General features: G+C 37.9%; 1 protein-coding gene across 6 annotated transcripts in view; it reads right to left on the minus strand.

Moving 5' to 3' along the window:
- LOC126195416 (E3 ubiquitin-protein ligase HECTD1) overlaps positions 1-15,465 on the minus strand; it is a 314,241-nt gene that overhangs the window by 14,754 nt on the left and 284,022 nt on the right. For all 6 annotated transcript variants that reach the window (XM_049934021.1, XM_049934022.1, XM_049934020.1 and 3 more), the window contains 3 exons: positions 11,186-11,425; positions 4,726-5,003; positions 2,107-2,380 (listed from right to left, as the gene is read on the minus strand). In XM_049934021.1, coding sequence (XP_049789978.1) covers positions 2,107-2,380; positions 4,726-5,003; positions 11,186-11,425 — 792 coding nt within the window. The remainder of the gene's footprint in view (positions 1-2,106; positions 2,381-4,725; positions 5,004-11,185; positions 11,426-15,465) is intronic.

The raw sequence follows: 15,465 nt of genomic DNA on the forward strand, positions 1-15,465 counted from the left end.
TCTTCAGCAGCTCAGACCAGATTGCATTCTGGTCTGAGCTGCCAGAGATGGTGGTCATGTGTGCCAAGACTGCAACCAAAAGCTAATATGTAAAAAATGTTTTTTAGTCGTTCCTGTCTGCAACTACACGTGCCATCTTTATCTTAAGTAGTAGTCTATCTTTTTATTACATTGTTAATATTTCAACCTGGTTTTCCATTGTCTGAATTTGAATAATAATAATAATAATAGCAAATACAGAATACCCCAGAAGACATGACAATGTAGCAAAAATAATACATCAACAACTTGCCATAAAACATAAACTAATAAAACAACACGTTCCCACATACAAGTATGCACCACAAAATGTACTGGAGAATGATGAATACAAATTATACTGGAACAGAACCATTATAACAGATAAAACAACACCACATATCAAACCTGACCACATACTCACCAATAAAAAGAAGAAATTAACACAACTAATCGAAATATCCATACCCAATACAACAAAAATACTTAAGAAAACAGGAGAAAAAAATTGAAAAATACATCCAACTGGCTGAGGAAGTGGCATCAGGATAATGTTGACATTATACCAATTATAGTATCAACTACCAGAGTCATACCACACAATATCCACTAGTACATCAACGCAATACAGCTACATCCAAACACATATATACAACTACAAAAATCTGTAATTATTGATACATGTTCAATTACCCGAAAGTTCCTAAATGCAATGTAATATATACCGTACTGTTAAAGAAGTCACGCTTCATCAAGGTCCGCATCACTTTCCATTTTTAACCAGACATAATGTCTGAGAAAGGAAAGAAATAACAACAATAATGCAAGTCACAATACCATCCTAGAAATAAGTACAGCACAAAATTGCACATAAAACCTACTGTTCACTATGGAATGAATTATCATCTTACTATTTGAATTATTTAGTTGTAGAATATTGTAAAAAAAACTTCTCTGTGCACACACCTAATGCTGTAATTTGTATTTTGTTGATGTCGCCCATGCGTGTAAAGTAATGTGTTATGAGCACAAAAAATTTAAATCTCCTAACAAAAATTTGATGGACATTTTTGTCACTCTTACTCTACGCAAACTCGAGACAAAGCTTTTGTTTGAACCTTCTCTACCATCTGTGTTAACCGAAACAGGCATGCCTTCCACATCATCACAAAATAAACCAGAATTGCTCAAATGATAGCTCTATATGTGACCACCTTCATGGCCGAGTTATACTTCCTTACCATCTCCCAATAAACTTAAGCCTTCCATACATTTAGATCTACGTGGTTGTTAAATTTAAAATTACTCCAGCCAGGTATGCCTGGATACTTACTCAGCAGTGATTTATTTCAGTGATCGATTGTCGCCCACACTTATTTACGTTAAATTACATTTATTCATGTTGAAAGTCAGCTGCTGCCAATCTTTGCACCAGGTGCTGATTGTATACAAGTCTCCTTGCATATCATAACTATTTCTAATGGTGTCACTTCCCTGTACACAACTTTGTCATCTGCAAAGTACTGTGTTTGTTTTGTAAGATGTCTGCAGTCTAGTCACATATCTCGTCTGATTTCTGCATGCACATTCTGTTTACTAGGTGATATTGTGGAATTGTATCAAATGTTTTCTGAAGGTCAAGAAACATCAATCTATGCTCTGTTATTCAAAGTATTTGACAGAAGCAAGCTTAGAGTTTACTGCCCTGTTGACGATGAAGTCATAAGAGACCGAGCACAAGCTCGGATTAGGGAGGGATGGGAAACAAAATCAGCCAAGCTCCTTCAAAATAACCATCCAGCATTTGTCTGGAGCAATTTAGGGAAAGCACGGGACACTCAGATCTGGATGACCAGATAGAGATTTGAACCGCTGTCCTCCCGAATGCGAGTCCAGTGTGTTAACTGCGACACCTGACGCAGTTACTACTATTTGCTTTTCTAACTTTCTAATGCCAGCAAATCTATGTGCAAATCAAGGGAAACTGCCCAACTTTATTTTTTGTTGTCTGCTACTGAACTAACAGGAGTAAAGCAACAAATTTTAGGATTTTTACAAGACGGTAGCATTAAGACTTGATCCACTCACCTCTACATCGGCACCATCACGAACGAGATCTATGGCAGTAAAACCAAAGTCACGGGAACCTGGAAGATACTGAAATGTAAGAGCAAGGTCTTCTAGTCGTACTCCACCACACAGTGCAAGGTTCGCTACTTGGTGGGCACGTGCCTCTGGAGACAACGTATTATCTTGCATTATCCGTGCTTTACGTATCGATAATTCACTTAGTTGCGACAGAAACTTTCCACGTTCGGGATCAACAACTGCTAAATCCTCAGGGCCCAGTATGTTGTGAAACCTGCAGCAAAAATAAAGTAAAATATTACAAAAATGCAAATCAGAAGTTCAGACTTAAAACATTAGACTTCACTATTTTCCATGGAACTAGAACAAATTAAAAATATTTGAGTATCTCAGAATGCAGATATTACATGTGACCATGGATTAACGTAAGGTTAATCTAAAGGGAATGAATTAACACATTCTGTATGTATTAGTTATAATAAAAAAAACCTCCAATTAAATCAATTATTTCTGTACAACTTCATGTTTGTGTGTCTAGCCACTGAAACATTTCCTGTATGTGATGAGCAGTTGCCTTAGCATATGACATAATTATGTTTCAGATCAACTTTTTATATTTAAACTTGAGGGCATTAGATACGTATGTGACTTACTGATTACTGGAAACAGCTTAAAGGAAAAATTAGTGATTCAGAAATATGATCCATAGTATTTGCTCATCAGCTATTTTGCTTCCTGACTTACAACTAGTATCATGACATCATCATCATCTTGGACAGTTTCCAGCCACTGGCTGGGTCTGTCGGGAACACAAGCCTCTCCATCGTGTTCTGTCTTTCCACCATTCCCCCTCTTCCACCTTCGTCCAGTTCTCTCCTCTTCTCGTCACACATTCCTTCACTCCCTTCACTCATCTATCTCTTCGTCTTCCTCTGGGCCTCTTCCCCTCCAGTTGCAGATCAAACATCCTCTTTGGAATTCTTCCCTCATCCATTCTCTTCATGTGTCCATACCACTGCAGTCTTGATTTTTCTATCCTGTCCTGTACTGGTTCCTCTTTTAGTTTTTCCCTCACATACACATTTCGCAATCTGTCTCGTCTTGTTACACTCAACCTGCTCCTCTGGAACTTCATTTCACTAGCCTGTATTCTACTTTTGTCGCTTTTGTGCAATACCCATGTCTCACTTCCGTATGCCAATATGGGGACAAAGTAGGTTCGGTATATAATTCCCTTGGATTTATGTGGCACCTCCTTCTTCCAAATAAGCCCCCTAATGCATTTGTAGAACTGCTCTGCTTTTCTGCACCTTTCATTTATTTCCATTGCGTTTCCCCCCTTACTTTCAATCATGCTTCCCAGGTACTTGAAGTTCTCTACCACTTGTAGTTTTTCCCCTCCACAAGTTATATCCACATTTGGCCTATTCTTCTTCCTTGTTGTGACAATTATTTCACTTTTCTTTGCAGAGAAATGCATTCCATATTGAGCTGCCTTTGCCTCCCATGCATCTAACTGCTCTTGCACCTCCTTCTCGCAATTTCCCCATAACATCAGGTCATCGGCAAAAAGCACTGCTTTCATTTTATGATCTCCAATTGCATCTGATACTTGCTGTAGGATTTCATCCATAACAATAATAAACAATAAAGGCGAAAGTGCACTTCCCTGTCGCAGCCCATTTTCCAGCTTGAACCATGCAGTACGTTCCCTCCCCACTTTCACACAACTCTCACTTCCCTCATACATTTTTCTGACTTTTCGTGTTATCTCTTCATCCATCCCTTTTGCGTTCAGCACATCCCAGAGCTTGTCCCTACAGATACTGTCATACGCCTTCTCAATATCCACAAAGGCCATGATTAAGTCCTTCCCGTACTCATAATGCCTTTCCTGCAGTTGCCTTACCGCAAATATGAGGTCCGTTGTTGATCTTCCCGGTCTGAAACCGTACTGCTCCTCTTGCAGTCTACTTTCAATACTGCTTCTTATTCTCTTCTCCAGGATCCTTTCATAGATTTTTCCACAGTGGCATAGTATCATGACAATAGCCCTAATTCAAACAGTGAAAATTTATAACACAGCTTTTTTCATCCTAAATGGATGGACACCTTAGTACTCAACGCTGCATCTATTTTGTAAAAAATGACTTACCTATGCATAGATATCAATAATCACAGAACAGGTGTGACAAAAACAGCTAAATTGGTTAACAGATTATCATTTTTCTGTCTTATGTATCCTCCAAGACATAAAGTTTACATAGGATAGGCTACGCGAAACAGTACTCTAATTGGTTGGGAAATTTTACAAAATCCTAGGATGGGTAAAGGTTACTATTTTACCACTTCCTAACAACGCTTTAATAGAGAGATGATAAGACACACATAAATACAAACCAGCGACTTTGTTATGTAAGAAGACCCACCTAAAAATCACTAACCAGTTGGTATATCAGTTCCAAAATTCTCATGCCAGCCATATTTTATGTAAGTAGTGTGCACTTAATGCTACCAGTTAGACTTACTTTGTAACAAACAGGCTAAGTTTTAGTAGAATCACACGACTTCCAAGACATTAACAGGCCACACCAAAATGTAATGTTGCTGTAGGCTTACCACGGTCTACTTTCTGTGATGAACATTGGTTTTGGAGGATCCAGTTCCAACTCCTTTTCACTCTCTTCAGAAAGTAGAGATGATGTCATTGGATCATCATCTGAGGGTCGTATATTGGAACTAGGCCCAATGCCGCTTACCAGATCGCCTCCACACATCAACTTCAGGAAAGGCTGTGACAGTGGCAGGTCAACAAGTCGATTGTCCTGTAGCACTTTAGCCAAGAACACACCCAAAAACCAGAAGTACTTCGTTGCACGATCACATGCTGCTGAGTCCTGTCAACAATTTAAAAGTGCTAGAATATCTTCTCAGTACGGACAGCTATCTGTAAAATCAAGTCTAAATCTTACAGTAATTTAATCATGAGCAAGAACTGGTAAAAAACTATTCTATGAAAAACATCATTAGTAAAAGTAAATCTGAATTATTAAAATTTAATTCTATAACAGAAGCCATATTTTCTTTCATAAATGATGTTTTGAATGCATGGAAAATATGTTTTGCCAGCTGGTATACTCCCTGATCTGTCTAAAGCATCTGAATGTGCTGCTCACAGGATTCTTCTTGAGAAAAGAAGTCACCATGCAGTAAGAGGACAAGGGGTAAGTGGCTAAAACTTTATCTACGGAGCATGCAGCAAAACGCTGTTCTAGATTTTGACAAAGAACAGGCAGGAAGGGTAATCTGCTATGGAATGGTACATTATTGAGTCCCACAACTGTCTTTGGTACCTTATCATATTTCATATACATCAATGATGTATCTTTGTCTCATAATAAAGCAAGCAACTTCAAAATGTTTGCTGCTCATATGAGCATTATGATAGACAACACACTGTTTACTTAAGGGGTTGACTTGGAGCAGGAGAGGCATCTCAGGACATTTTAATTTCCAGTGTCTATACTTTTACAAATAAATTCATAAAACTTTGTCAGCATCACCATCACGAAGGATTCAGGGTTCACGCCCATTGCAGTGGAAGTTTGAAAACATAACAAAATAATTTTTTTTACATGCGAAATTCCATCGTTTTTTCACTTACTAATAGCTGCATTTGTTGCTACAGGTACACTTTTCTTCATAAGTTAGAGATATTCTTCGATGAATTTTGCACAGCATACATACCATACTCACAGGTGTATGAAACTCTAGAATTTATGTAAGTTATGAAAAAACAAATCAACTGTTACATTTTAAACTTCATTTTTAGAAAAAAACACGAATTTTATAGTTAATTGCCCCAATTTTTACCACAGTTTTTAATAGATTTGGAAAATTCTAGAATTTCATACACCTTTAAGTATGGTTTGTATGCTGTGCAAAATTCATCGAAGAATCTCTCTTACTTATGAAGAAAAGTGTACCTATAGCAACAAATGCTGCCATTAGTAAGTGAAAAAAAAAAAAAAAATGATGAAATTTCACACGTAAAAAAATTACTTCGTTATGTTTTAGAACTTCCACTGCTATGAGTGTGAATTCTGAATCCTTCCTGGTCATGCTGACAAAGTTTTATGAATTTATTTGTAAAAGTATAGACACCAGAAATTAAAATGTCCTGTGGTGCCTCTCCTGCTCCAAGTCGGCCCGTTTGATGTCCTACCCCCCTTAATGAAAAACCACTCCAGTTGCCATTGAAAACTTTATTGAGACCATTTCCAGTTTTTGTCTTTATATTAGGCCATTTTCAAGTGGCTCTGGAAACTGACTGACTGACACACACACACACACACACACACACACACTCTCTCTCTCTCTCTCTCTCTCTCTCTCTCTCTCTCTCTCTCTCTCTCTCTCTCTCTCTACGACAGAACATGAAAAACCGAGGTTTACAAATGTTGACTCAATAAAGCCCTCACCAGCACCTGGAACAGTTTTTCATTAATTAAACAGTCGCACAATCAGCATAAGGAGAAACTTATAACAAAATATCTGACACCCTAAAGACTAATGCTAATCAGCTGCTTGCAAATATTCTGAACTGCTTCACAGTAAATTCTTTAGCAATAAACCTCAGCAAACCAAACTACATCCAGACTCATTCTGACCACAAAAGCTCTCAAAGGGAATTTTTAATGCACATGAAGGCTATCAGCTACAGACAGTATATAGTAAAAAATCTTACTCTTTGTTACTAATTGAGGAGAGCCCTGATAGAGGTTACAAACAGCTTCTTTATCAGCTGGGAAAAAAAAGGACCTGGTGGTTACAAGAGAAATAACAAGAACTTAACTGCATCTTTAGCGGTTCCAACTAAATATAATTCTGAGTTATAAGGTTCAACTAACCCCTGGCAGCTGGAATTATAAATGAGAAACTAGCACTCTAAGGATTTTTACCTTCTAAAAAGCCCAACTTCTTGGTGTGTGACAGTCTTTTCCAATACTGTGTCGATTAGAGCTTAAATGAAGGACTGCACTTAGTTGGTGCCTGGCTTAGCCAGCTCTCACCTACGGGAACTGTCCGCCATGGTGTCTAGGTCGGCTTAAACAGCCACCCTTCAGGAACAGATGTGCTGACTCCTAATCACTCATGAGTAGATGGAGGCATGGTTTTATGGTGTGGCCAGAGACCTATTGCTGATGTCTGGCAATTTACCAGATGATCCGAAGCTCTCAGTGCACCACCTGGGACTCTGCATCTATACTTTACATTCCCAGGTGGCTGTGAGTGTTTGAGTGTTGCCTACTTTGACCCACGCATTGTAACTCATTAAAGTTGTGGCTGGCACCTCTGGTCACCGTAGCTCATTGTATAATATGCTTAGGTGCCCAAATAAATAGCAGGCTTACTGGGAAAAAATCGCATTTCCTAAATACTGAATGGGCTGTGCATAGCAGCATTTGCCATTAAGAAAATTTCCAGTATTGGATACACCAGGATATCAAAGTCTGCCTACTTTGGTTATTTCCACATGTAGTGAGGAACGGATTTTTGGGGAATTCACTATAAAAAAGCATTTATTATACAGTAAAACATCATCACAATTGTGTGTTGAGTGCCTCCCAGGATCTTCTGCCATAATCTTTTTAAACATGTAGGGATACTGACCATGTCATCACAATACATCTATTTAATCATGACCACCGTAAATGACAATTCTCCTCACTATGTGCTATGTTTCACTTGTTTCAATGACAACACGAGATGGAACTGTGATCTATATTGTAACATTCAGAATTTGTCAAGTGCAGAAAGGAGTAAACACTACAACAGCACCAAAACCTTAACACCACTTGGAAGTCAACTGAAAGAGTTCTTGCTTCGAAACAATTTAATATTCTCTAGAGCAGTGGGTTTTTAATAGAGGCAGAAAGGCCATTTCCCACATATTTCTGTTTCCTGTTCCTATGCTAAAACATTTTGGTAATGTTCTACAATACAAATTACTATTCTTTCCTACTAGGGCCCTTTTATCTTTGTGTGAAATAATAAATTAAATGTACCATATTTACCCGAGTACAAGACAAACCCCCCCCCCCCCCCAATTTTTAAGAGGCTCCACGAGAAAAATTTATTTTTTAACATATTCTTACTAATCAAAATTAAAAACTGTTATTGAAGTAAGGGATCTGTCCAAAAAGTTAACATTGCACCTATTCTAAATTCATGTCATTTATTGATTGCCTACATACTGATAATAAAAGTAGAAATTGTTTATATTAATTTTTATTTTCACTCCCCTTTTTGTTTACATAGCCTGTGGTATCACTATGTTTAATCATCAGTGTCGTCACCTTAATAAGACAGCTGTAAAAGTTTGTATCTCCATTGTCACAAACATTTGGCTGTTTATTCATAGTATGTTGCAATTCCTGAAGTTGTGTTTGCTATGGGACCCGAGAACACGGCTGTTTTTTTCTGAACACACAGCAGATTTCATCTCTATTCAGATGTGATAATGTTACAATGTTTCTTGCTTCCAAACGAATCATCTACCTGCCGGTCTCTCAATGGTTGCACAGAACCAGCAGATGATACACCCCCAATTGTTCCAGTCATATCTCAAGTTAAGCAATGACAATGTTGCTCCACAAACCATGTAAGTACGCCACTGGCCTCCACCTAGACTTTTAGCGTCTCATTCAGAAATGTATGCTATTGTTCAGTATTTGTCCAATTTTGAAGTCAATTCGATTCTGGGTGCAAATGGATTCAGGCAAACTGCAGTTTTAAACAAGGAAGATGTTCATAAAAAGCCGAAGTAAGCAGTGTACATTCCCATGGTTGGCGTGTACAACAAAATTTCTGCCTGTTCAAAACTACCCTTCCTGCATTAATCATAGTTCTCAGCCTAAATGGATCACTGTCCCCCCCCCCTCCCCCCCACTTTCTGTACTGCTGTGCTTGAGCAACAGTAAAACATGGAAGGCAATATCTTCTAGGGTTTCAGTCGTATGTACAAATAGCAACTAATACACAAATAAAAGATCACAATCACTGTTCCGTATGATGATCACACTTTCGCTCATCCCACAATGTAGTGACGTCTGTTGGTACTGTTTCTACAAGGGTCTTTCCACTGTAGTTTATTCTCGTGACAATAATTACAGGCAGTTTCATATGATTTTATTTCATTAGTTAGACATTTTATTCTGGATTAATTTTCCTTCTCATTTTATCTGAGTGTCATCATCTTCTTGTAAAACTAGTGACGATTTTCTCCAGTATTCTGATGTGTGTACAACAACCGAATTTCTCATTTGCAACCCATTTTGTATATCATTAGTTTCTCATAACCAAATAAAACATTGAGTTGTGTTCAGAATCATGTTATGGTTTGTAGAGGATACTACTTTTGCCCTTGAATGTTACCTTTACTTAACCCTCGAGCAGTGTATAAAGTGTGCCAATAATTAATAACATTGTTTTGTACCATTCTGTTGTTGTTTTACAATCACAAGCACTTACCTATTCCTTTGTTATTGCTTCAGCTAATACAGTAATATTTTATGTTCTCATACGTCCAGATGAGCAACAGTAATTTAAAATAAACAGTGAGATAGGTGAGAAAAAATTCACCATCCGTTCAAGGAAACAACCCAGATTCCAAGCTAGTGGCACAATACAATCCCACAATGGGGCAGTTATCTACAAGATAATTGATATTCAAATAAGCAGCTGGCAAAGGTTTGATGAAACTGTGCTGTTTAATGCCTCAATTTGGTCATTACTGTGGGGTAACACTTGCATGCAGAACAGAATGACATGATTATTGTTTAATTACACCATTATTTAGCTCACATAATGTAAGTTTATTTTATCATTGTCTAGTTAAATTATGATTAGATTTTGATTATGATCATGTGTGTTTACATTGGTAACACAACGACAGCTATTCCATACATGTGCACAAAATGTACCACACACCAGCTTGTGTCATGAAAAATGGGGCGCCAGCTTGAGGGTTAAAAAGCAGCATAAACATATCCATACATGTATGAGAACATTTATTGCAAACCTGTTCAAATATGACAAAAGTTTGAAAGGCGACATAATTTAATGTTATTTCCTCCTGGGTTTCACAAAATTGTTAATTTTTAAGCAGAGCATGATATTGTTGTAGTGGTTATTTCATAGTTTCTCACGTATCCCTCTTAATAGCACAGAGAATCAAATGTCACATTCTAACACAGCTGACATTGTATCAAGTGTTTTGGCATATTGGAAAATCTCTAGCCTATCTGAACGCCAGTATTGACTGATACACACTGTTCAAAATAAATTTGTACAAAACCTCAACAGTGAAAGCTTCATCTATACATGTAAGACGATTCCCATATTAATCTATAAAACAATGTAAAAATGTTGACTTCAGCAGCAATAGTTAATTTGTGAATATAAGATTGATCCATATTTTTCAAAAGATAAATTTGGAAAAAAAAAAAAAAAAAACTCTTCATATAATTGGGTAAATACGGTAAATTAATGGAATGTGAATGACATGCATGTAACAAATTACATATTTTCATTCGCTCCATATCTTTGTGCAATATTCTGTTACCACAGTTCTTGTACATGAAGAAGGAATAAGGAATGCATAGACAGAAGCTTTCAAATAAACAGAACTATTTGCTGTGCTAAAACTAAAGTTTTTGGAAAATTACATGCAAGAAAAGATGCCAGTGAATCTCAGATGTGGAATGGAATTGTCTACAGCTGTTCTCAACCAGGCTTTCCTTATCTCTGTGTCAAAGAACTGTTCATTTTGAAAGTTTGAGGTGGTTTGGTCTGCATCTAAGTTGATTTGCATACCCCTGCCAAGGTAGTGCCACATTAATTCAACCGTAACAAAATGCAAAAATATACCACAATTTCAATTTTTGAAGCGGAAAAAAAAGGGTTGGGCGAGAATAAAATTATAGCGCTGCTTACTTCCATTAGGCTGCAATGAACTTATGCTAAGTTCAGTTACATATTGTTATAAACAAAAAGAAAATATTGTCTTTTTCCATACTTGAGGTAATGGTGCTGGGAAGAGACCTGAAGATCTCCGTACATAAAAGCCCGGCGGTCGTGCTACACCACCGAGATCTGCGACAGCTGTGTCATACACTGCACTGTCTGAGGCCTCTGTGTCTATAGCTTCATCACACAGCCACAGCCCCAAGTCACAGCGCTGAAGTTCTGCACCTACCAACGCATAAAATTCCAGAGTTGGGCCCAGACCTGTGCCCTCTTCACCCTGGAACTCAACCTGCAAAAACATTACAAAAGCATTTATCAGAAAACACAAGATGCCATCCAGGAAACAAAATGCACTTGCCCCCTGAGTTTCTCTTGGGTGACAAAGGTATCAAAAACTTATTCTAATTTTACTGTCTCATACCAATGTATTTACATTGAAGTTGAAGCAACAATACATATCTATGACATAAAAATTATGGAAAGGGTAGATTGCTACACTCCATAAAGATGACATGTTGAGTTACAGACAGGCACAATGAAGAGAATGTTACACACAAAGCTTTTGGCCAGAGTGAGTGAGTGAGTGAGTGAGTGTGCGTGTGTGTGTGTGTGTGTGTGTGTGTGTGTGTGTGTTCCCAGTCTTGCTTGTGTGAATGTGCATGTGTTTTTCTTTTCTGATGAAGGCTTTGGCCAAACGCTTAATGCGTAACAGTCTTTTCGTTGTGTCTACTGGCAACTTAACATGCCGTCATTTCCAACCTGGACTTCCCATTGCTTGTTTCCTGTATCCTGTAATGTAATTTGTTCACTCATAAATCATATTTTGTGAATCCCACCATGATGAAGATACTTGCAAAATAAAAACAAATAATATCAGGGAAGAGAGAGCAGAAGAAATTTTCACCTTAAAGAGAAATGTTGAGGAGTAGATGCTACAATAACAGCAAGAGAAAGAGGATGAGTAAATCGTCCTGATAAACCAATATTAAAATCTTTTCAACAGCAATACAGGAAGATGGTGACTCATACCTCAGTTTCTCATGAAAACAAATAGTGTGATTATATTTTTTGCCTATAACTGTGTAAGCTTTCTCAGCCATTTTCCTTGAGGTTAAGAGTTTTTCTTCCTAAAACATATTAGCACTGTCTCATTTTCCACACATCTTTTCCCACAATCTGAGCACCTTTGCAGGTTTCTTCTTCCACAGTACTTTCTCTTTAGTGTGATTTGTGTACTGCTCTTTAATGTAAGTATCTTCTGTGTGACAGGAGTTGCCATTCTTCCATCTATCCTGAACCTTTCACTGTGGAATGGAAACTGCCTTTTTGGTACAGGTTTACCCTTTCTGTTCCCTTATCTCTTCCCTAATATGCAATGGCTAAAAAGAAGTATACTGACTGACTGATTCAAGTGGTTGAGTTTGAAGGTTTTTTTGATCCAACAAACAGAAACAACAGGGCATGGTCACTCCTTCCTGTTTTGCTTTCGTGTTCCCATTATATGTTTAGCTCGATTTGAATACGGCATTCAAAAGCCAGTTGAGAAACACACACTCGCTGCTCTTCTTTGTCTACAGGTTGAACAAGCTTTAGCACTTGCTTTTGCAGCCACTAGCTATTGAATGGAAGAGATAGCAGAATAGGTTTTGCACTTCATTAACTTTTAGACTTTATAGCTCAATTGCAGGTACTGGTTCTCCAATTTCTTTGCTGCATTTGTATCAAGCTGTTGCACATGTTATGATATTTTTACCACCACAGCAGAATAACTTGAAACTGATGGTAGATTTAGAACTTTTTAAGCCTCTTGCACTGCAGAATACAAGATAAATCATTTTCTTATATATAATTCTGTCTACTACAAACAGTCAGGATACACATCCACCTCAAACAGGACATTTGAAGCCAGTTATCAGATACTTTTGCAGGTGAACATGTTGTTGTTCTTGTTGTGTTCTTCAGTCCAGAGACTGGTTTGAAGCAGCTCTCCATGCTACTCTATCCTCTGCAAGCCTCTTCCGCTCCAAATAACTACTGCAACCTACATCCTTCTGAATTTGCTTCTGTGTTCATCTCTTGGTCTCCCACCACAATTTTATCCCCCACACTTCCCTCCAGTACTAAATTGGTCACCCCTTGTTGCCTCAGAATGTGTCCTACCAACCGATCCCTTCTTCTAGTCACGTTGTGGCACAAATTTCTCTTCTCCCCAATTCTATTCAGCACCTCCTCATTAGTTACATGATTTACCCATCTAATCTTCAGCATTCTTCTGTAGCACCACATTTCAAATGCTTCTATTGTCTTCTTGTCCAAACTATTCATCATCCACATTTCACATCCATACACGGCTACACTCTATACAAATACTTTAAGGAAAGACTTCCTGACACTTAAACCTATACTCTATGTTAACAAATTTCTCTTCTTCAGAAACGCTTTTCTTGTCATTGCCAGTCTATATTTTATATCCTCCCTACTTCAACCATCATCAGTTATTTTGCTCCCCAAATAGCAAAACTCATCTACTACTTTCAAGTGTCATTTCCTAATCTAATTCCCTCACCACCACCCGATTTAATTCGATTACATTTCAATATCCTTGTTTTGGCTTTGTTGATGTTCATCTTACATCCTCCTGTCAAGACACTGTCCATTCCAGTCAACTGCTGTTCCAAGTCCTCTGCTGTCTCTGACAGAATTACAATGTCATTGGCAAACCTCAAAGTTTTTATTCCTTCTCCAAGGATTTTAATCCCTACTCCAAATTTTTTTGTTTGTTTCCTTTACTGCTTGCTCAATATACAGACTGAGTAACATCAGCGATAGGCTACAAACCTGTCTCACTCCCTTCCCAACCACTGCTTCCCTTTCATGCCCCTCCACTATTATAACTGCAGTCTGGTTTCTGTACAAACTGTAAATAGCCTTTCGCTCCCTGTGTTTGACCCCTGCCACCTTCAAAATTTGAAAGGGAGTATTCCAGTCACCATTGTCAAAAGCTTTCTCTAAGTCTACAAATGTAGGTTTGCCTTTCCTTAATCTGTCTTCTAAATTAAGTTCTAGGGTGAGTATAGCCTCGCGTGTTCCAACATTTCTACGGAATCCAAACTGATCTTCCCCGAGGACTGCTTCCACCAGTTTTTCCATTCATCTGTAAAGAATTTGCATTAGTATTTTGCACATGTGACTTATTAAACTGACAGTTCGGTAATTTTCACACTTGTCAACACCTGCTTTCTTTGGGATTGGAATTATTACATCCTTCTTGAGGGTATTTCGCTTGTTTCATACATCTTACTCACCAGCTGGAAGAGTTTCGCCATGGCTAGCTCTCCCAAAGCTATCAGTAGCTCTAATGGAATGTTGTCTATGCCTGGGGCCTACACTCCATTTCCACTTTTTGAGCAGCCTACACTCACTCAAATGTCACTGGCATTCGAAGCATCACCAAGGGTTTGGTAAGTATGGCTCTATTGTCATGTGAATGAAACCCATTATGATGGATAATCAGTGTACCCTCACTCATGTACAACACATTCCACATAAGAGTTACCCATTACACAAATACTATCTGTTGATCACAAAGCATAGTGATGCAACAGTAACTTGTAGCTGAAATGTAGTGGAAACTGATACTTTGTACATGTGGACATTAAGTGTAGGACAAATAAAAGGTCAATGAAATTGGTTTCTTTCACATAATTATTATTCATGAGATATCTATGTAGGGAGTTGACAAAAACACAGACACACCACAAGAAAGTGTAATATGCAATAAGCAATCTGGATCATGTATTTTCTCAAATTTACGATCTTATTTGAAATGCTTTAAAATCCGACTGTACAGAAGTATATGTCATTTTTCAAACAACTTAGGGGAATTCAGCCAGGTAATTCTATGTATCGATCTTAGAATGAATATATCTTTACTGATGTACTTTGGAACGATAATGGGGTTGTTTGGCTTTTGTGTGTGTGTGTGTGTGTGTGTGTGTGTGTGTGTGTAAGCATCTAGAACTATTAACTATGAAAATTATGTACTAATCAGTTTTGTCGTCTACATTATTCTACAAACACATCAACCTATAGGGCTTCCAGACCTACAAGAGAACCTGGCTTCTAGACCTAAGAAATTCAAGCAATGGATTTAAGGAGATCTTCAGGAAGCAAGGTGAGTATTTTTTCTTTAAAACTACCACTAGACCTGGCCAACAATATTTAATTACTCCATGAACAATTATTACAATTAGCAGTCATCCAAAGCGCGTAACAAAAGGAGGTCGTTAAAAAGGGCATGCCTGAATCAAAATACAGATGCTGGCCGCG

Source organism: Schistocerca nitens, chromosome 7 (genome assembly GCF_023898315.1).
Source record: "Schistocerca nitens isolate TAMUIC-IGC-003100 chromosome 7, iqSchNite1.1, whole genome shotgun sequence".
In the NCBI taxonomy this organism is placed as follows: Eukaryota; Metazoa; Arthropoda; class Insecta; order Orthoptera; family Acrididae; genus Schistocerca; species Schistocerca nitens.